Consider the following 22087-nt stretch of genomic DNA (forward strand, 5'->3'; position numbering starts at 1 on the left):
TTCATAATCTGTTTGTAACTGTACTAATAGAGATGCCTCATTATTTCCCATCTGTGAATGGAAAAACAACCATCTGTGCTCGGCTTCTCAAAAATAAATGCTTCAGAAGTTGAAATACAGCATATACAATGAAAAAGAACGTGCTGCTTTAAGTGAATGCTACAGCAATTTAATACCAGCTCACAATGCGTGCATTTTAACTGCAGAAAGACTGAAACTATAGACAACTGCAGGCTGGGACTGTGCTCTTTCCACTTACAGCTGACCACTGGTCCAGTGGAGAAGAGTCCAGCCCACCTTCTTAAAACTGGAACTGTTCTGAATTCAAGAGGAACAGGAAGGGATTGAGAGTGGCTTCCTGCCTGCGTCCAAAAGTGACATAGCGCAGTTTCTGCAGTGCTGAGCCCGGAGGAGCAATGACAGAGGTACTGTTCTCCCTATTACAGCTCAGTGGAGCATCACTGTGGTTTTAAAGCTGTAATTTTAAGATAAAATACTTGTCTGGATTCAGACTGTACAGACCTGCTCAGTAAAACCCCTCAAGAGGAGGAAGTTTAAATAACTGCTGGGAAATGTCCTTCAACTCCAGTTTAATTAGGTGCCATCTGTGGCCCTTAGCTGCCTATAAGCGCTCTTTAAAACTGGGACGTAGCCATCTGCTGAATTACAGCGACTATATGTTCCAGCATTAAATGTCCGGTCCAAAAAGCTGACTGAGAACAATGAATGAAGCCAAATGCCCGACACAATCGGACTCCTATGAGGCGGTCCTTGTTGGAGAGTGAGCCGTTTGGACGTTCATTAGCTTCGTACAACACACTGCCATGTCTAACACACACAGAGGTCAAATACGTGTTTAAGATGGCTGACAGAGGCGATGGTATCTGATGTACACGATATTAAAAGTACCTCATTGTGTCTACATTGAAAGTCAATTCTGATCATTCAGGTCACTTTGTAGTTCTACAATTACAGGCTGTAGTCCATCTGTAGCGCTGCCTGCTTTGTTAACCCCCTTTCCCCCTGTTCAGAGCAGGTGTGGTGTGGTGGTGGGTCATTCTCAGCGCTGCAGTGACACTGACGTGGTGGTGGTGTGAGTCATAAACTCATAAACCATGTGTACACTCGTTGTCCACTCTAATACTTCTGCAGTCTTCGCTGCGCATCGACTGGTCATCCATCGGTGGGCACAAATTGCTTATCACACACAATACACCATCCAAATCATACCTGCGCCGTGGGGTCCTGAGCACTGAAGAACAGGGTGAAAAACCAGTAAACAAAGTATGCAGAGCTACAGGTGGACTCCAGTCTGTAATGGTAGAACAGTAAAGTGCTCCTTTATGGACAGTATCTGTAGGCGTAAGGTCATTTTAATGTTTTGGCTGATTGGTTTAGGACTGTATTTAAACATAAACATATACATAGTTTAAAGGATCTGGCAGATGATGTTATAGAGGTGTACAATTTCAGTCATGTTACAGATTGGGCTATAGTAGGTTAATGCAGTGCTAAGAGGCCTGTCCGAGGACTCTTACCGGGAGAGTATGGTGCTCCTGTCGGACCTGAGACCCGACGACACTACACCCACCACATCATAATCACGAACCCTCGTACAAAAAAAGAGTGTTCACTTACTCATTGCCCCAGTCGAGGCGGACAGTGACGTGGCGCTTGACCTCTCGGACTTGATCCTGCGTGAGGTGTCCAGAAAGAATCTGCCGTCTCAGGTCGATGAGCTCGTTCATCACGTGGCGCAGCTTGTAGAAAAGGTCCACTTTGTGCTTCTGTTGTGGAGAGAGTGAAGAGGGCAGAGGACAGGTGAAATTTGTTCTCAGCAAATGTTACTTTTAGACCACACAATAAACAATGAATGTGTCCAAAGTTTTGTTGAAGGTAGGTCCACCAGTGGTGAACACAGATGTTCAGTGGTCACCTGCCTGTACTGAAATGGATGCCATGGATCTGACAGGAGCTCAACCTCAACATTCTCAATGCCAAGAGTCATTCAATATGCATTATCACTAACTGACCTCGCTAATATTAATGCGGCTGAGTGCCATCAGATCCTCACAGAAAGAGTAAGAGCCTTCCCTAAAGAGTAGAAGCTATAACTTCAACAATTGAGAAGAAAAACTCTATTGATGCTTTTAATATCCGAATCATTGGAAGGGCAAGGGTCCACAACATTTTGGTGACAGAGTGGACACTTAAAGGGAACGTCTACAATTGAGGGGAAATCTCCATGTGGTTCTAAGCTCCATGTCTTTTAAAGTGGAACGGTGTGTGTTTGAGGAGAAAAAATGGCTGTTGTTTGTTTGCGGCTGAGGTGTAAATCGTGTGTAAGTTTTTATTCACTGTTTGAATTCCCACAGAAACTCATGTGTAACTCGAGTTGTTTAGTTTTGTAGCGCTGTCGCTAATGCAGTTAGCCGTCTCCTGAGATTAGAGACAGCAAAAATAGGTCAGTGGTACCCCCCTATGGAGCAGGAATAGAGCAACGTCCTCATTTCAGTTCATGCTTTTCAACATTTGGAGTTCTCTCTTTGGTCTAAAACAGCTCCAGATGCCTGTGCCATGAGCAGAGAGAGAGACAGCCTAGCATATCGGGCTGAGACAGTTTGTTTTTTACTAATTCACAGACACTGGGGTTTTGTAAACACATTAGACCAGTTCCAAACGCAAACTGGAGAGCGGCACATGGAGAGGAAACATCTGAATTTTATAAAAAAATGTTTATTGATTACAGTCGTGAACTTGGCCTTTAAAGATTTAACCCACTGTACTTTTCTCCACAGATCTGAGATGAGAGGAAAAATCAGCTGCAGTTTTTGAGGCATGGTCCTGATTTGCTTTCCACTTCATTTGTCTCAAGGATCAAACTTACACGCAGCGATTTCACGTCGGATGGAAATGTCCAGGAGAACCAGCAGAGCGTCCAAATTGGCAAAATCAGTCGTCCGACATGCTGTTACAGTGGCAGCTGAGCGGAAAATACACAAGTCTACGCCAGCCTCTGCCCCCACCCAGGCCTCTGAGGCTCACTCCAACCATACTCCCAATTCTGTGACACTGGCGGGTCAATCAGTCCAGCTAATGTATCATCTGTACAGCTGAGTATCTGGGTCAATATCGGGAGAAGGTTCCCAGGAAGTATATCTTACTGGGAATCCACCACCACATCACACCTGCTCAGTGGGGGGCCATAAGGAAACATAACAAAGCATGCAGAGACACTACAGTTTGTAGAACTACAAAGAACTACAAAGTGCTCCTGTGTGGTCAGTGGAGATGATAAAATGGACAATGGATATACAAACAAAGAGGGCATTTCAATGTTGGTCTGTGTATCGTCAGTTCTAATTACCACAACCCAGAAAGAAGTCATGATATATATCATCACATATAATATCTCATCCACTCCTACGTTCAGCTCATGTCCAGACATTCAGGCCTCTGTGGGAGCTATATAATTGATGACCACATGATCGTCCTGCCAGTTAAAGAACGCTTAATCATCTCTTCCCGCTTTATATTTCACAGATCTGACCAGACTGGATTAATGTCTTTTTGTGGTGGAGTGGAGAAGACCAGGAAAAAACCCCTGTGGTCTCCAAGCCTTTCTCCTGAGCCTCTAAAGCCACTGGAGTCCTACACTCAAGGATGACCTCACAGTTTAGGACACGAGAGGGAGCAGCGAGAAGGAAAAGAGCGATCCATCTTTAGCATCATGGGCTGCTTTTGGCCCAGATTGTCTTCACTGTCCAAACACAGAGCGCACAGCACTCAGAAGGCCCTGAAGAAATCCCTTTAAAATGCACATCCCATTTTATCCTCTACATGTTTTAGGGAAGTAGCCTAGTTCATGTGTCTTGCTAAATCGCTAATTAAAAGCCGCGTGTGTTCCCTGGCTCTGCTTAGTGGCCTTTCAGCTCATTTCAGTTTAGATTTATATGTGTGGGGCTCCTCCTACACAAAGCCACACTTGATTTTGGACTCAAATTAAATTAATTCTCACCCCCACAGGCACCTTAACAAGCCAGCTAACGGAGGATCATTAAAGCATGGAGAGAATGAGCTAAATGTGTTTAGCGCAAGTGGCTAAAATACTAAATAAACAGTACCTTAAAGGAGATATTATATTAATCTGTAAATAGTAGTATATGAGCAGATTCTCGTATCCAATAAACACGGCATTAACGCCTTAAATTGGTCCGATGCCTATCCGTTCAAGAAATCCCCCCCCCAAAAAAAACACTCCAATAAGCCTAGCCTTAAGCGCTAAAGCTATTTCCCAATAAGATACTACAACTAATGAGTGTGTTTGAGAACGGGTGAGTGTGTGAAATTGTATGTGTGTGTGTGTGTGTGTGTGTGTGTGTGTGTGTGTATACAGATCACTCACACAAACACAAGCCCATTGCCTGTCATGTATCTGTGCACATGGCATCTGTGTCAATATTTCCTGAAGGGAATCCATGAGTATTTACCGTCTCAACACTGAGAGCACACGAGGACATGAATCCATTCTTCACCGACGTACACAATGTTAGCTCACAGCCACAGGCTCATACCTTACTGTGCAAATGTCAGAGACCAGCCTGAGCTTCCCCTTTGCCTGGGACACAGCTTTCATTCTGTTTATGTGAGATGTCTTTTCAAAGAAACCTGCTGGGATCGTTGTCTTCACCTCAGTTCAGCTCAGTCATAGAAGTTGGTTTCATCTTCTGCTTCTCAAATGTTTCCAAAGACTTTCAGCAATCGTGGTTTCTTTGATCGATTTGCAAATCCAAGTTGCCTAAGTTTTGATCAGCTGCAACCACACAGTCCAAGCAACGTAGCATTTTAAAGTGGAGACTGAACCGTATCCAGTGACTGTGAGAATGACCACTTCAGGCTGTGTTTATTACAGTCCTCTAGGGCTATTCGTACACACACTGCTCACTGAAGATAGACCTTTTGTTAAACTTAACTACAGTGTGTGGATATTCCGAAAATGGAAGTGTTGCTGAATAGTTATTGGTCAAAATCTGGGCGGCACGGTGGCGCAGCAGGTAGTGGCGCAGTCACACAGCTCCACGGGCCTGGAGGTTGTGGGTTTGATTCCCGCTCCGGGTGACTGTCTGTGAGGAGTGGGTGCGTTCTCCCTGTGTCTGCGTGGGTGTCCTCCGGGTGACTGTCTGTGAGGAGTGTGGTGTGATCTCCCTATGTCTGTGTGGGTTTCCTCCGGGTGCTCCGGTTTCCTCCCACAGTCCAAAAACACACGTTGGTAGGTGGATTGGCGACTCAAAAGTGTCCGTAGGTGAGTGTGTAAGTGAATGTGTGTGTGTGTGTGTGTGTGTTGCCCTGTGAAGGACTGGCGCCCCCTCCAGGGTGTATTCCCGCCTTACGCCCAATGATTCCAGGTAGGCTCTGGACCCACCGCGACCCTGAACTGAATAAGGGCTACAGATAATGAATGAATGAATGAATGAACGTCAAGATCCATTGTCTCCATTGTTTACACAAGGTGATTTCTTGAAACATCAGACACAGCCAAACTAGAGCTGCTTCCAACTTTGCTAACAGGACTTGTGCAGATACTTTTACACTATAATAAACAGAGGTGGAAGAATGCGCTATGGAAGTCACAGTTACACACCACACTCCCACACTACAAACACCACAATGGGTTTTTTACAGGTTTATTTTTGTTGGTTTAAACTGTGCTTGTGTGGATCAGGAGCAAAACAGTTTTTAAAAAATACCCGTGTACGTGTGGGCTAAGCCTAAAAGCAGACATCGGTTTACAGATTCAGGAGGCAGAGGACTTGGAAAAATAATGTTCAATAAGAAAAACAAAGGACATGGAGAAAGATTTTCAATTACACAGAAGTGCATTAAAGCTTCGTGGTGACTTTATCTTTCACAGGCATTTTGTACTTTGTTTCTCGCCATCTCTTTCAATCAGCTGCACTTGTTTTGAGGCCTGTGTGTGTGTGTGTGTGTGTGTGCCTGCTGGCATCTTCTCTGATCCTCTGCAGTGCTCCCAACTGACACATTAATGCATCAGCTGGCTTCATCCCCCGGCTGTTTGTATCGCACAGATCCCAGATCAGTTCTGCCATCTACCTCACTCCTTTTATCATAAGACTAAAGGTCCACAATCTCATGTCCCAGAGCTGGGGAGCTACAGGAGACTATAAAGACTGGAATGAGATAAAAATTCTCCTCAGTCACATCCAGCCTGGACAAGGGCCTCTCATGTTCTCCACTGAAGTATTTCGTATTCAGTTAGGGCAAATGCAGCTGATCGAATCTCAGCCACGACACATGACCCTCACAACACCACCTGCAGTGTCAACATCTTCCCCTCTGAATGTATGTTTCCAGTGATTGGGCGAAATATTCATTATTATCTATTTACCCTTCCCAACCCACTTTGACTAATCCACTGGAACGTCTGGAAATCACAAGAAGAAGTTCTGCCCACACACTCTCTTCATGGACTGATCTTTGCAGATTCATTGATACGTTCAAACACTGAGAAGCAATCCCAGCAGTCCCAGGAACTCCAAACACATGCTCATCTTCAATACATTTACCCACAGAAGACCACTCAAGACTTAGTCGTCCTTTCCCTCCATGACATTTCTTCACCAAGTCATACCGGCTCTGATATGAGTCTACCATCTCCTAAAAGCTTAAGGCTCTCTTTCCCTATTGTCATTTAAGGACGGATGGCTTTCAGCACGCGATCCGCCAGGAGACTTCAGAAGCCGCAGTCGGTTAATGAATGCTCTGATGGTTGGAAAACTATTGACAGTGATATTTCATCTGGGTAATAACGACTGTACAGAAGAGACACTTTACTCTCAGCCAAAGCTGAATGTGTAGAAACCTTCAGGTTCGTCTCTGAAGTGCCTGGCTTAGGAGCTTCGTAAATAATGAATGGGTTTTTCTAAGAAGTCGTAGGCAGTGTTAATCCAAGCAAAATTCTAGTCCCTAAGCTTGGTTTATACGTCTCCGGAGAACGCCTCTGCATCTCGGCGTGTGTGTCAGCGTCAGGGGTGAGGCACAGGAGTCAGCCAACATGCTTTAATGTAACATGAACATGCACACTAGGGGGCAGCATCAGGGGCAGAATGTATAAACCAATCCAAACTGCTCCACTTTCTCTTTGGGTCGACTGTTGATTGAGTCTCGAGACCAAGGTCGCTGCAGAGCATCACAACACCTAATGGAGACTGTGGAGGTATGAACTTCGGCATATCAACCTGTGTGTGTGCTACTTTTACCCATGATTCCTTACTCTGTGTCATGATTCAGAGATGTCTATGTGGGTCTGCCTCTGCCTCTTCTGAAGATGTGTATTTACTCTACAGCTACACAAAGTCAATGCATTCCCTATGACAAATGTAACCATAAGAGACAGAAATCATGTTAAAAATGCATTCCTTGGAACAATGGAAGCGGAACAGAATATTTACAGATGGGGGATCACATGCAAAAAATGTGGCTGGAGGGAATTCATGCTTCAAGGCGTGGTAGTGAAGAAATAAGTGTGTATGTGTGTGTGTGTGTGTGTTGAGGGGGGCGTGTAAGGTTGTACACCATACCATCAGAGGAACACACTTAACATTCATCTCCGTTTGCAGAGCTCTCTAACTCACTGGCCTCTCATAAAGCGAGAGACAATAACCTTTCAGAGGCACAAGAAAGTACGAGGACACACCAAGTTGTAACACACAGTGAAAATGTGCCTGACTAAACCAGCCATTAATTACATGCCTCAGAGGCAGAGGCACATTCAAATGTGAAGCTCTGAATCAATGCAAAATGTCTTTCAATTCTTAAAATGTAGGCGTCCTAATTGCAGTCGTGTCATTCACTGAAAAAGAACGCTTCTGGAACAGCAGCTAAAATCATAACGGCAAGTGAAGAAGTGAAGAAAATAACATCGGTTTTAGACAAACTCTAGGACAGGTCGGGTGCAGAAATGCACACTGCAGAGATTCAAGACACTGCTGGCATTTCAAGTCTTGAATTCAAGGCCAAAAAGAAGCACGAAGCAATGGACACGATGAATGTCTTATGGACACTGTGTTCAGTTAAAGTCAACCTCTGGAAAAACTTGTGTTAGATCACTTTGTCCACTGCTTTAAGCTTCACCCATCATTCTCAAAGCCAAGCCACAGGTAGAGTGGTAAAAAGCCCCCCAGCACTGGGCTCTTGGGAGAAGTGGAGGTGGGCTGGACCAATCCAAAGCCTTTGGGACGAGCTGAAGTGGGTCCTCCAGCATCAGTACCTGACCTCACTAAGGCTCCTCTCTGACAGCGGAGGACTTTCTGCTTATTGCACTGCGCAGTGTGTTTTTGTTTGTGTCGGATCTCAGATTTTTCTCAGCATGAGCGGATAGGCTCCTCTCCTCATGTGTCATTGTTCTCAGTGCAGTCAATCAGAAGAAGAAGGGGATGTGCCAATTTGCTTCAGAGGGAAGCTGCGCCAGGACAGGGGTCTATCATGTGCCTCTTTAATCTACAGTGGAAATATATATATATATATATACTATATAATAGAACTGCAATAATCAGTGACCCATGATTCCAGGATTGGTGAGCATTTATATTTCCACTGATATTACATTAAATAAAGGGAAAGTGTCTTTTCTAACATGTTTCAAGTCTTCTTTTTCATAGCCATGGTGCATTATTGTACTGTGGAAAGAAACCCAAACAGACACAAGCAGAACCCCACAAAGTCCTCACAGAGTGTGACCCCAACCCAGAACCCCAGGTGAAAACCGTAATGGACCAGTTATCTAAGGTAAAAGGGACAATTGGAGACGAAACTACACATGCAGAATATCATTTATGAGTCGGTTAGTGGCCAAACTCCAGTGAATGCTAGTGTCTGTTGTCTGTCCATTTTATTTTATTATGTGGTGGTGAACTTGCATGGTGTAAAGCACAAAAAATCTGGTCCCACCCTTCTCACAGGGTGATAGTTCATGGTTCTCACACTGAATGCAATCAATTCCTCACAGCAATGATCCAAAATGTAGCCTTCTACAAGATTAGTTACAGAAATGACAGAATTTTACACTCCCAATTTGGCAATGGTAGATTACAAAAGAAAAGAACATGACACACACACACACACATTCCTCACCAGGCACCGAATGTACATCCACACACTGTGCCGCACTGGGAGAACACTACAGTAATCTGTAGGGCTCTGCTGTGCTTTGTAAGCCATCAAGTCAGAAACACATTTACTGACATCTATACATCTGCTCCCGCTGAGGCCACGGCCAGAAATAGAACCAGAGCATTTCCTCTTCTTTTCCATTAAAGCTTTGCTAGTTCAGTGGGCTTGAACTGCACATTATGAGCGCTAGATTATCTCCCCCAGGAACAGAAAAACCCTACATCACGTTTACACTCTCTGACCTCCCTACACACATGCGAACCCATGGAGCACTGTACTGCAGCCAGAGCAGTTCAGTTCCGCCTGCAGACGCCTGGTCATACGATTTCTCCTAAAATCCATGACACCAAAGGGTAATTTGTCCCCCATCTGCAGCAACAGACTCTACTTTTGTGGGAAGGCTTAAAAAGAAATGCTGAAACATTTCTATGAGAATATGATGGCAACAGAAAGAACGTATTGATGTTCCAAATCATTCCAAAGCTACTGGATGCTCAGGAGGTTTACTAGTTACATTTGGCATCAGGCATGGGACGTTTAAGTTCATTCATTCACTCATTATCTGTAACCCTTATCCAGTTCAGGGTCACGGTGGGTCCGGAGCCTACCCAGAATCACTGGGCACCAGTCCTTTGGCGGTTAACACACACTCACACATTCACTCCGTGGGAGGACATTTTAGGCAGCTCATAGTGAGGTGTAAAATCCTAGGATCTTAGCGATGCTTCCAGTGGCAAAAGATGAAAGGAAGACGTACGTTTGTTTAAAAAATAAACCTTCCTCGACATTTACAGCCATTAAATGTAGCTAATGTCTGTAGGTGTATGCAGTATTTATAAACTGCTCCATTTTATTAACGTCACTCCACCTGAACAGGTCTTTCAGGAACAAACTCTGCCATATCCACCTCACTTCAGCACATGAAATATATTTGAGAGGGACGTATTTGACAGTTTTGAAGACAAACCTCTTGGTTTCCATCCTTCCAGCAAGTGCTTTGCTGAAATCAATCCCAGCTCCGAAAATTCCCTTTTAAAACGCCCACTGTCCTTGCTCGTTCAAACATATGAGTGGGCACAGAAGAGAGGGTGTAGGTGCCGTGAAGAGAACTTACTAGCGCAGGTGAGTGTTAGCGCAAGTGCTAGCTGCCTCTGTACTGTCATGAAGCCAAAGGGAGTGGGTGGAAATGTGTCAGTCGGCCTACTACGAAAGAGGATGAGACATAAATAGAGGACAGAGGTATACGAACCATGTGGTGAGACCACAGCAGCTGTGAAGTTTTTCAGAGTCAACTAGTACACGGGTTGACTGAGGTTTCCAAATGCATCCAAGACAAGGATGTACGCTATCACCTCATCTGTTTAATCAGTATGTGGAACATACAATGAGAAGCAGGACTGGAGAAAGAAGACCAAGTGTTTCAGATGGCAGGAACAACGACTAGTTACTTTCAACTAGTGACTTTCAGTCAATTTCCTGCACAACACTTGATCCTGTAATATCCTGTAATTAATTAGTGACACCATGTATCACGGAGCTTATACCACAGAATGTAGAAGCACTGCTACATCACTACATCAACATACATCACTACATTTTCTCATTACTCCGTATAGTCCAGTTCACTCTTCTTGCTCACACTTCTGCTAGGAACAACCCACAGGTCATTTCCTCCACTGAAAGCTTCATTTGACAAACACTTTAAGCTCCTGCCCATCGGGACTCCACAACAGCAAAGACTGAAACGTGCTATTAATGAGAGGGTCAAGGGTTTGAATTAATCTCACGTTTAAATGCTACACTTGGCTCTCTTGCTGCTTTTGAAATGAGCACTCCAGGACACTCCTGCTCAGAAAGACAAAGCACAAGCTGTTGGACCTGGATTTTATGGAAATAGTGATGAGTGAACCCCTAGAAGTCACAGTTATCATTGGCAATAACGAAAATATGCTGTAATTTAGTTTTAATTACTACTCTCTCTTGATCGGTTGGAACAAGCTATGGATTTCTGTGGGAAGTGCAAATCGTAACATTTTATTTTAAACCACACTGGTGCCGTTATCAGTTTTACTAGCATTAGTGGACATCTGACGAATATAAGAAGGTCATAGATGCATCTGATCTCAAATCTGTCAATGGAGAGTCCAGGCTCTAGGTAGAAGACGTAAAACTGCACTGTTGTGTGATCAATGGTGGCTTGCAGCCATGTAAATGTTGCCATAGCAATCAAATTCACAGACACTGGTGATTATCAAAGAACTCTGGAAATAAATTGATTTGTAAATGGAAATGTAGAAATGAAGGCACACACACACACACACTACCCTCCCTTTGCCCTGGAGCTGTGCCTGTTTTTAGGAAGATCTCATGATCACTGCTTTGTGACCTTGGGTTCCAAAAGAAAGGTGATTGATGCCATGAGAGAAAGAGAGAGAGAGAGAGAGAGAGAGAGAGAGAGAGAGAGAGAGAGAGAGAGTGTATGTGTGTGTGTGGGGTTTGTGTGTGACTCAACTGGCAGAACGAGTGGCCTCAATCCTCTGCTAACCTGGCATGACCTTTAGTAAGGGCACGCAATCACACACACCACGACCAGAGCCCATGCTGCATGGTAGGATTGTCCACTCAGTGTGTGTGTGTGTGTGTGTGTATGCAAGCTGTGAGGAAACCAGTGCACTCAGGCAGATGTAGGCCAGTAGGAGTGACCGGACATACGATCAGGGATGAGGAGTATTACAGTCATTCCTCACTGCTAAAACACTTCAAAGGCATTTTGTCTATGATATTCATCCTGGTCTCCTAATCTCTGAGGTGCTTAATAAAGCTTCCATCTTCTTGCAGTGTGCTTTTCCCAGCATTAACTTTCATATGTGTATGCCCTCCCATTCCTGGGGCTTCCCTCTAAATTGGAGGTCGTGGAGGAACAGGGTCCAGCAGAGTTAGGCGATCTACTTGCTTAAAGGTAGGTGATTCATCAGGTTTGTATTACATTAGAGAACCAGGATCAGACTTTGAGACCAGTGCTAATACACTGTGAGTCATTTAACACCTTTCCTATTGGTCAGTTGATCATGCAACACAAAGGGCAGCCTTTGGTTTTCAAAGATTAAAAAGTACACAATAAAAATGGATTTCTACACAACAGCAGTGGACTTTTACCACATTTTTCTCCACAAACACTGCCCAAGTATCAATATTGTCAAGTCTAATTTTACAGACAACCTGTACCATGGTGCGTGGAATCAATGATGAACGCTTCCAATAAACGCTGCCACAGAAAAGTAAGGACAGAGTGATGTGTCTAATACCGCATTAAGTAGCTTTCCTCGCACTCAGAGAAGGTGAATCATCTACTCCACCTCCGAATGCCCACAAACGACAACAGCAATCCAGAGATGTTTCGGACGCATTTATAGGAATTTACGGCTTGTTTGACAATATGCAACTTCAGAAAACCAAGGAGCGCATCTGCTGTCGGAGAAGGGATTAACACGGAGTGTCCTGAGGTGCTCTGCTGCTACAGAAGAAGAAATAAAAATATCAGGAGACTATTATCATGCGGTAACCAAGACGACGGAGAAACAACATCAGAGTCTGCCGTCGGCCCACGCTAAGGTCACAACCTTGACATGAAGCAAGGCCCTGGACAAGACGAAAGCTACGACCCCTGGATCAGCCGGCTACAACATACAGACCAGCAGGCCTTCCAGCAGCACGAAGAAGGACAATGGACGCAAATCCGTCTGCCAGAGTAAACGGAGGACACTTACCGCCTCAAAGGCAGACGTCTCCTCTCGCCCTCGTCCTCAGCTCCAACAGGAAAGACGCAAACATGAGTCGCTCGCTTGATGTGAGAGGCAAATAATAGCCTGTCAAATAGCCCCAGCTTCTCTCCTCTGCAACTGGTCCCTCTCTCGCTTTCTAACACACATGCTCTCTCTCTCTCTCTCTCTCTCTCTCTCTCTCTCTCTCTCTCTCTCTCTCTCTCTCTCTCTCTCCACAAACACACACACACACAGCCGCCCACGTCAACCACGAAAACGTAAGCGCTCCAAAACCGACCTCTTAAGGTGTGTAGCGTCTGCTAATAACCTCGTGCTCTTATTTTGCCTAAACACTCCACAGCTCACCCCCATACAGCATCCCTCCGCTCTGAGCTCTCATCCCTCTCTTCCTTGCCTTTCCCCAAATACACTCTCTCTTTCTCTCTCTCTCTCTTGCATTTCTTTCTCCATCCCCTCCTCACAGGCTATGTGTTATAGTTACCTAACTAACATTGCGTGAAGCTCTCAGCAGCCCCCACACACACACACACACACGCTCCCTCCTCACCGTCTCGCAACAAAAAAATAAATAATAATAATAAAAAGGAAAAAAAAAGAAAAGCCGGGGGAGGTTGTCATTGGTCCAAGCGGCTGCCAGTTCTGCCGGCTGTGCCGTGCCTTCCTCATCCCACCAATAATTAGCCCTCGCAGCCAGGGAAGGGTAGCACAGTTGTAAACACAACACTAGCTGGCGTGCTAGCATGTAGTAAAAGTGATTTCAAAGTCAGGCAGCATCAAGGTGACACTGAGGCTGCAACTGAGTTTAAAGAAGTTAGGAACAGGTTTATAAAGGGTCTGTTTGGGTGTGTTTTGTCATGCATCTCCAATCCAAGGAAATGTCCTTAACTTCAATCGTGTCAACGCAGAGAAGGTGTGGTGTAAGGGAGAGACTGGTGACTGGAGATGATCTGCAGGTGTCTTGATCAAAGCACCCCCAGGTGGGGGTTGCAGACAGTTTCCCAATGGTTCGGTACCTAGAGCTCAGTTGTTTGTCTGGACAAATTAGCTCTGGATTTTTATCTAAAAAAAGTGCCTGTAGAGTTCTTCAATATGGGAACGTATAATGTTAGAGAGAGGCTAAACCTTCTGTAGACACTTGATCATCCTGAACATCCTGATCAGAGTTGAGGTGGGGCCAGACCCTACCCTGAATCATTGGGAGAAGGGCAGAAACACACCCTGGACAGTCCATTACAGGGCACCATTCACACACTCATGTGGGTAATTTCACACAGCCAGTCCACCTTGCAAGGAATTGGTTACCAAATACATATCATGACATGCTGTAAGATTAAGCTAATATGCACAATAACATGAGGTCCTGTGTCTATGTGTTTCATCCATTTTCTGCCCCACATCCTCAGTCATCTATCGTTTCACTGAAATATAAAACAAAGACAAAGGCCACCGTCAAATCCCAGCTACCTACAGACAGAACTGTGATCCGGTAAAGCACTCTGGTCTGTAATCTATATTCTGTAAAACGAACAGCATCCTTTACATCGTTACAGAAGCTAACTGCTGCATCTGGAAAAATGCTATACAAGTGCAAATGCTATCACCAAGCTTTCAGTGATGGTCTTCTGGGAGCTCAAGCCATTACAGAAACATTAGGCTGAGGCATGCAGAGCAGAAATAATGACACTACTAGACAAAACTCATAACATAAGACACACGACACGGTCGGCGTAGACATGGCTAAGACAACAGTGCCGATGGAACAGAAAATGAATGGAAGCAATGTGGGGGCAGTTCATTGCAGGGCATTACGGAAGGTCTAGAAAAGCCCCCCCCCCCCCCCCTTTAATGGTTTAAAGTCATAAGTCACAGCAGGCTAATCTCATCAGTCCAGAAACATAACAGAGGAGGGGTTCACTGGGAATACTCAAAAGCCTCATAGAGACAGGAGCCTGGACTTGTTTGACCGGAAATAACGGCCCAGGGACAGTTTTCCAAAAGGGAACAGGACAGAGGAAGTCCCTTTCAGCCAGAATAGCTTCAGTGGGAGACTGTGTTCTCAATCTGGTGTGAAACAGTCTTTCTGTTTATGTATTTAGCCACAATGTCTCTGTTCGTGTATTAAGCTTGGTGGCTCATTATCACCATCTAGATGCTCCAACATGTGGCTGCAAAGAGACTGCAATAATCCAGCCATTAGTAGAGACTTATCTGGGGACGTCAATACGTGTCAGTAAAGAGAAATGGGAGCATGAGAGTTTAATGGGATCAGCAGCTGAAGATCAATAGCCTCAGAAAGAACTAATATTAAAGTTAGAACTAAGTTTTTACAAGATCATTACTACTTCTTTGGAGGATTTAACCCTTAACTGGATTCACAAAAGTCTTGTGTAATTTTTCTTGTGAAATATCAGTTTGTGTGTTTTCTGCCTTTTATTGGACCGGTTGAAAGATTAATTGTGTGTGTATGTCTGTGTGTAGAGAGAGAAAAAGAGAGAGAGAGAGAGAGAGAGAGAGAGAGAGAGAGAGAGAGAGAGAGAGCTAGGGAGAGAAGTCTTTTGAGAAGGAACGGTTAATGAGTGAAAACACTAGGATATGGCTAGACAAAAGCTGAAAAATTAAAGCACCAAGGCTTGTGCGAAAACAGTTCACGTTTTCACCAGTTACAGAGCTAGGTAACCACATATCTTTCATTAAGGCCTCACCCACAAACATCATGATATTTCTGAAAAACAGTTCTTGTTTAGTTCTTTCTTTAAATAAATAAATAAATAAACAAATAAATGCAAATCCATGGAAAAGAAATATTTCAAAAATCAGAAAACAAACACCAGCCCAGTACATCATCCAGATGGATGCTGCTAATTGGTGGAAGTTGAGGAGTCTAGAGGGGTCTAGAAAAGCACAGCAGAAGTGGAATTATATTGATTCATTCTTTATAAATTAGTGAGACATTTATGTTGAATTGAGTACACTTTCATTGTGTCCAGCAATAACCAATACTGACTGTCAGTTTAACAAGAACTGATCCTGGATCTGTGTTCACACTGCACCTACTGGAGATGGGAGCATCGTGATGCTACGGTAATGTTCCTGGAAAATGAGTCAGAGCCAGTGATTCATCCGTCCTGGTTTGTTCTGTTCTGGAGCAGAAGAGGTGCAGCATCCACTCCAATGAAATTCACATATACACACTCACAGTCACACATTCACAGGATGCTCATATTACTGCATGGCTGTTGCTCTGCAAACTTTGTTAGCCCGTTTTCACCCTGTCCTTCAATGGTCAAGACCCCCACAGGGCAGGTCGGCAGTGGATCATTCTCAGTGCTGCAGTGACACTGACGTGGTGGTGGTGTGTTAGTGTGTGTTGTGCTGGTGTAGAGTGGATCAGACACAGCAGCAGCTGCTGGAGTTTTTAAACCCCCCAAGAAGTCACTAATATTGGTTTGTAGCTCACTGTGGTCACTCTCCAGGAATCAATTTCAAACATCCTACTGGTCTTTATCCCAAAACACTCTCTCTCTCTCTCTCTCTCTCTCTCTCTCTCTCTCTCTGCAGCCGAAGTCATAGGCGGACATCACATTTTTGGCTCACAGCGCTGAATGACCATATTTTAACACTTGACTACAGAGTAACTAGTTGCTAGGCAACCACTCAAAGCCCTGCAGAGGGATGCAGAAGAGAATCCCGAAACCTCACGAACTCCAAACAGAACTCAGTCGATCGTGAGGCTTTTTCTGGCATCGTTTACTCAGTCTGTAAAACAACTCTGAACTTATGATATTACAAACCTGAAAAAGAGAAGGAAGGGGGAAGCCATGTATAATGAGTGTTACCAGGGTAACTGACACTCACCCAACCATAACACGTAACTTTGGAAGAAACATTTCATTCATAAATTCATCATCTGTAATCACTTCATCCTGATCAGGGTCGCAGTGGCTCCGGAGTTTACCCAGACTGGTCACTCACACACTAACAGTCACCCACATTCACCTGTGGACAGTTTCACTCACTCATACACTAACCCAGTCACTCACACCCGTGCACCCACGATCTACAGACTGTGCATTACAACACATACTACACCAAACACTTTAAAATGACCACAGTATGTTCTCAGGAAAGTCTTTAGATCCAGAGTCACGCTGCGGGAATGTGGAACACAGCTGAATGTGAAATCAGTCCTGGACGAGGGCCACTTCATTTGATAGCAGGGTACTGACGGAGTGAATAAAGCACATTATCATTTACCAGTAATTCACTCACTCCAGAGCGGGAAGAAACTCAGAAAGAATCTGCCTGAGGAAGTCCACAATGCACCACATCGGAGGACAAGCTGTGGCTGTGTTCAAAGTGTTGATACGGCAGTACAGTGTGGGCCATCTATATGGATACACCTTAATAAGATGGGATTGGTTGATGATATTAACTTCCTGTTTGTGGCACATTAGTACATGGGAGGGGGAAAACGTTTCAAGATGGGTGGTGACCATGGCGGCCATTTTGAAGTCGGCCATTTTGGATCCAACTGTTTTGTATTTTGGTCAATTACAGTTACAAAGTGTTTATTTAAAGAATAGTTTGTTAACGTCAGATTATTAATATTAAACGTTAACCCGATTTAACCCTTTAAATGCAAAGGTATCAAATATGATACATGATTTTGGAGGAGGCTCTTTCATCATCTAATGAAAAAGTGAAACACACTTCAGTCTTTTTGGGGCAGTGTTCTGAGCTCTCTACTGAACTGTGAATGGTTCAAACCATTAAAAATTTGTGGCTACTCAGTAAACAATTAGCCGTTGATTCAACGTTGAAATAACGAAATGACTGCCGTCTAATCAATGTTCTCTTAAGGTTGAAAATGAAAGTTGAAAAGACGTCAAAACACAGACATTGAAAAGACGACTATTAGACGTATTTTGGACGTCCATTGACGTTATTAATTGGTCCCGAAATAAATTACTTGTATAAAACGCGTTTTGGACGTCCACTGACGTTATCGATTGGTCACCACTTAACTAACTTATTAAGATGGATTTTGGACGTCCTTTGACGTTTAAAATATGTCCTTGACGCACAGACTACTTTTAGACCTGTTTTGAACATGCAGGGACGTTCCTTGTTTACTGGGTATCATCATTAAAACACAGGAGAAAGTCTCAGGACTACGTTGTTGTTAAACTGGAGCAATTCCAGGTGTGATGTGAGTGATGTTGTCAGGATTCACGGAGCGGACTGACGGAGGCGGACGCATTTGCTAAAACACGGTATTTTAATTATAATGAAAGAAATAACAAAACAACGACAGGAAACAGTAGTTACAACACAACACGAAATGAAACTAGACTAACACTTAGACAGACTAGACTGGGGAGCGAAACGACGATGAGAGAAACTACGGAGACAGACAGATAACATGACTGACATGACAAAAGAGAATAGAGAATGTGAATGAAATGAACGACAAACAGGACGTGAAACAAGAGGGCTTAAATACTCACACAAACGAGACACACCTGGACAGATAACAAGGAGGACGGGTTAACAGATGACAGACGAGGAGGCGGGACAAAGGCGGAGACTAGAACATAAACAAAACATAGCCATGTGCAAATAAAGCACATGGCGGGGACAACAGACATGACAGGACGAAGGCGTGACAGATGCCCCCCCCAAGAACGCGCAACTCCCGGGCGCGTACTCCTAAACCCCCCAGGAGCTGGCACTGGAGAGGGCACGGAAAACAAGACAGGACAACAAACCAACGGGTGACAGGACTCAGGACAGGACGGGAACAGACACAGGAGCTGGGGACACGACAGGACCGAATATACGAGACGGGACATGGGACATGACAGGAGACTGACAAAGGGGGGCAGCAAGAGACGAGAACGGACTGGACAGGACAGGAATGGACACATGGGACTTGACAGGGTTTTTGACATTGGACATGACACTGGATGGAAACAGGGACTGGACAGAAGACGGGACAGGTGACATGACTTGGTGCTGGGACTGGACGGGAGCAGAGACTGGTGACAAGACACTGGACAGGATAGGAACGTTAGACTGGACAGGGGTACGTGACTGGACAGAAGACAGGACAGGTGACATGACACTAGACTGGAACGGAGACGGGACTGGAGACTGGACAGGGGATTGAAAGGGAAACTGGACCGGAGACAAGACAGGTGACTGGACATTGGACGGATACGGGAACTGGACGTGAGACAAGACAGAGGGTTGAAACGGTGACTGAACAAGGGGTTGAAACGGGGACTGGACAGGACTGACAGGGGACTGGACAGGAGACAAGACAGAGGGTTGAAACAGGGACTGGACAGGAGACGGGACTTGAGACAGGACCGAGGATTGGAACGGGGACTGGACAGGAGACGGGACTTGAGACTGGACAGGACTAACAGGGGACTGAACATGAGACTGAAACAGAGACTGGACAGGGCTGACAGGAGACTGGACTGGACTTGGTAGGGGAACAGGTACAAGGACATTTACAGGGACTGACACAAACACAGTGACCGGAACAGGGACAGAGACAAAGGCTGACACGGGCACAGGGACAAGGACAGAGACAGGAACCAAGACAGGGACAGACAGGGGAACCAATACAACAGGGGGGTGCCCAGGACTGGCTAATGTCTGTGGGGCAGTCTGAGGAACCAGCCTGGGCACAGTTCTGGGGATCGGCCCCGAAGTCCTTCGGGCCGACCTACGGACATGGACAGGAGCGGCCGTAGCCACAGTCACGGGGACAGGAGCGGCCGTAGCCACAGTCACGGGGACAGGAGCGGCCGTAGCCACAGTCACGGGGACAGGAGCGGCCGTAGCCACAGTCACGGGGACAGGAGCGGCCGTAGCCACAGTCACGGGGACAGGAGCGGCCGTAGCCACAGTCACGGGGACAGGAGCGGCCGTAGCCACAGTCACGGGGACAGGAGCGGCCGTAGCCACAGTCACGGGGACAGGAGCGGCCGTAGCCACCGTCACGGGGACAGGAGAGGCCGTAGCCACCGTCACGGGGACAGGAGCGGCCGTAGCCGCCGTCACGGGGACAGGAGCGGCCGTAGCCGCCGTCACGGGGACAGGAGCGGCCGTAGCCGCCGTCACGGACACTGGAGCGGCGGGTGCCGCCATCAACGGGACAGGAGCGGCGGGTGCCGCCATCACGGACACTGGAGCGGCGGGTGCCGCCATCACGGACACTGGAGCGGCGGGTGCCGCCATCACGGACACTGGAGCGGCGGGTGCCGCCATCACGGACACTGGAGCGGCGGGTGCCGCCATTACGGACACTGGAGCGGCGGGTGCCGCCATCACGGACACTGGAGCGGCGGGTGCCGCCATCACGGACACTGGAGCGGCGGGTGCCGCCATCACGGACACTGGAGCGGCGGGTGCCGCCATCACGGACACTGGAGCGGCGGGTGCCGCCATCAACGGGACAGGAGCGGCGGGTGCCGCCATCAACGGGACAGGAGCGGCGGGTGCCGCCATCAACGGGACAGGAGCGGCGGGTGCCGCCATCAACGGGACAGGAGCGGCGGGTGCCGCCATCAACGGGACAGGAAGCCCTGCGACGTCGTCCACGGAGGCAGGGGAACCTGCGACGTCGTCCACGGAGGCAGGGGAACCTGCGACGTCGTCCACGGAGGCAGGGGAACCTGCGACGTCGTCCACGGAGGCAGGGGAACCTGCGACGTCGTCCACGGAGGCAGGGGAACCTGCGACGACGTCCAAGGAGGCAGGGGGACCTGCGACGACGTCCAAGGAGGCAGGGGGACCTGCGACGACGTCCAAGGAGGCAGGAGAGGCCCGCGTCGCGCTGACGAAGACAGGAGAGCCGCGCGCCGCGCTCTCGAGGACAGGAGAGGCGCGTGCCGCGCTCTCGAGGACAGGGGTTTGTGCTGCTCGCCGGGCTCGCGCTGGAGCTGTAAAGGGTTTAGGGGGTTTCATAGGCGCACCCATTAGATCACCTCGAGGTGCGCCCCTGTTAGCCTCAGGCCTCAGAGGTACGGAGGTGAGGCTAACAGCCCCTACCCTTAACGCCCCCCCAAAAATTTCCCCGGACCTGAGGGGGTAATCCTCCGTCGAGGGGGGAACTCCAGCACGGTTCTTCCGCCGACTCTTTCGACTCCCGCTGGCGCAACGACTCGATTCCCGAGTCGACTCCACCGCTATAGGATCCGGAACAGCGCCAGGCAGGAGCTGGAGCCGGCGACTCCATTCCGAGGCCGCTTTCAAAGCCTCCCCCACAGGATCTTTGGGGCCTGTGCGGAATGGAGTCCGGCGAACGGCACACCCCTTGAGGTAGTAATCCGCGCTAGCTGCGTCCTTGTGGTCGTTCATTCTGTCAGGATTCACGGAGCGGACTGACGGAGGCGGACGCATTTGCTAAAACACGGTATTTTAATTATAATGAAAGAAATAACAAAACAACGACAGGAAACAGTAGTTACAACACAACACGAAATGAAACTAGACTAACACTTAGACAGACTAGACTGGGGAGCGAAACGACGATGAGAGAAACTACGGAGACAGACAGATAACATGACTGACATGACAAAAGAGAATAGAGAATGTGAATGAAATGAACGACAAACAGGACGTGAAAAAAGAGGGCTTAAATACTCACACAAACGAGACACACCTGGACAGATAACAAGGAGGACGGGTTAACAGATGACAGACGAGGAGGCGGGACAAAGGCGGAGACTAGAACATAAACAAAACATAGCCATGTGCAAATAAAGCACATGGCGGGGACAACAGACATGACAGGACGAAGGCGTGACAGATGTTACTTGGAGTAAAACTAAGCATTTTTGTTCCATTTCACAGCTGTAGTGTATTGTACGTGTCAAATGCTCATTAATTATAATAAATATTCAGAAAACTCACTCTGTTCTTTACAGCAGCAAAACACATTTAGACAATTTTACGAAGTATTTTAATGAAACAAAAATGCATTTTTAGTTTTCCACAAGCCTTTGTGTGTAAATGTGTCGGCTCAGTTGTCAACATCGATTTTGTGAGACTCAGAGGAAGATGATGATACAGAGGACTGTGGGAGGTCTGTTAAATGACTT

At 46.5% G+C, this 22087-nt stretch overlaps 1 protein-coding gene across 5 annotated transcripts in view; it reads right to left on the reverse strand.

Moving 5' to 3' along the window:
- dock3 (dedicator of cytokinesis 3) overlaps window positions 1-22087 on the reverse strand; it is a 196010-nt gene that overhangs the window by 78975 nt on the left and 94948 nt on the right. For all 5 annotated transcript variants that reach the window (XM_066670399.1, XM_066670400.1, XM_066670397.1 and 2 more), the window contains exon 6: window positions 1639-1787. In XM_066670399.1, coding sequence (XP_066526496.1) covers window positions 1639-1787 — 149 coding nt within the window. The remainder of the gene's footprint in view (window positions 1-1638; window positions 1788-22087) is intronic.

Source organism: Hoplias malabaricus, chromosome 5 (assembly GCF_029633855.1).
Source record: "Hoplias malabaricus isolate fHopMal1 chromosome 5, fHopMal1.hap1, whole genome shotgun sequence".
In the NCBI taxonomy this organism is placed as follows: Eukaryota; Metazoa; Chordata; class Actinopteri; order Characiformes; family Erythrinidae; genus Hoplias; species Hoplias malabaricus.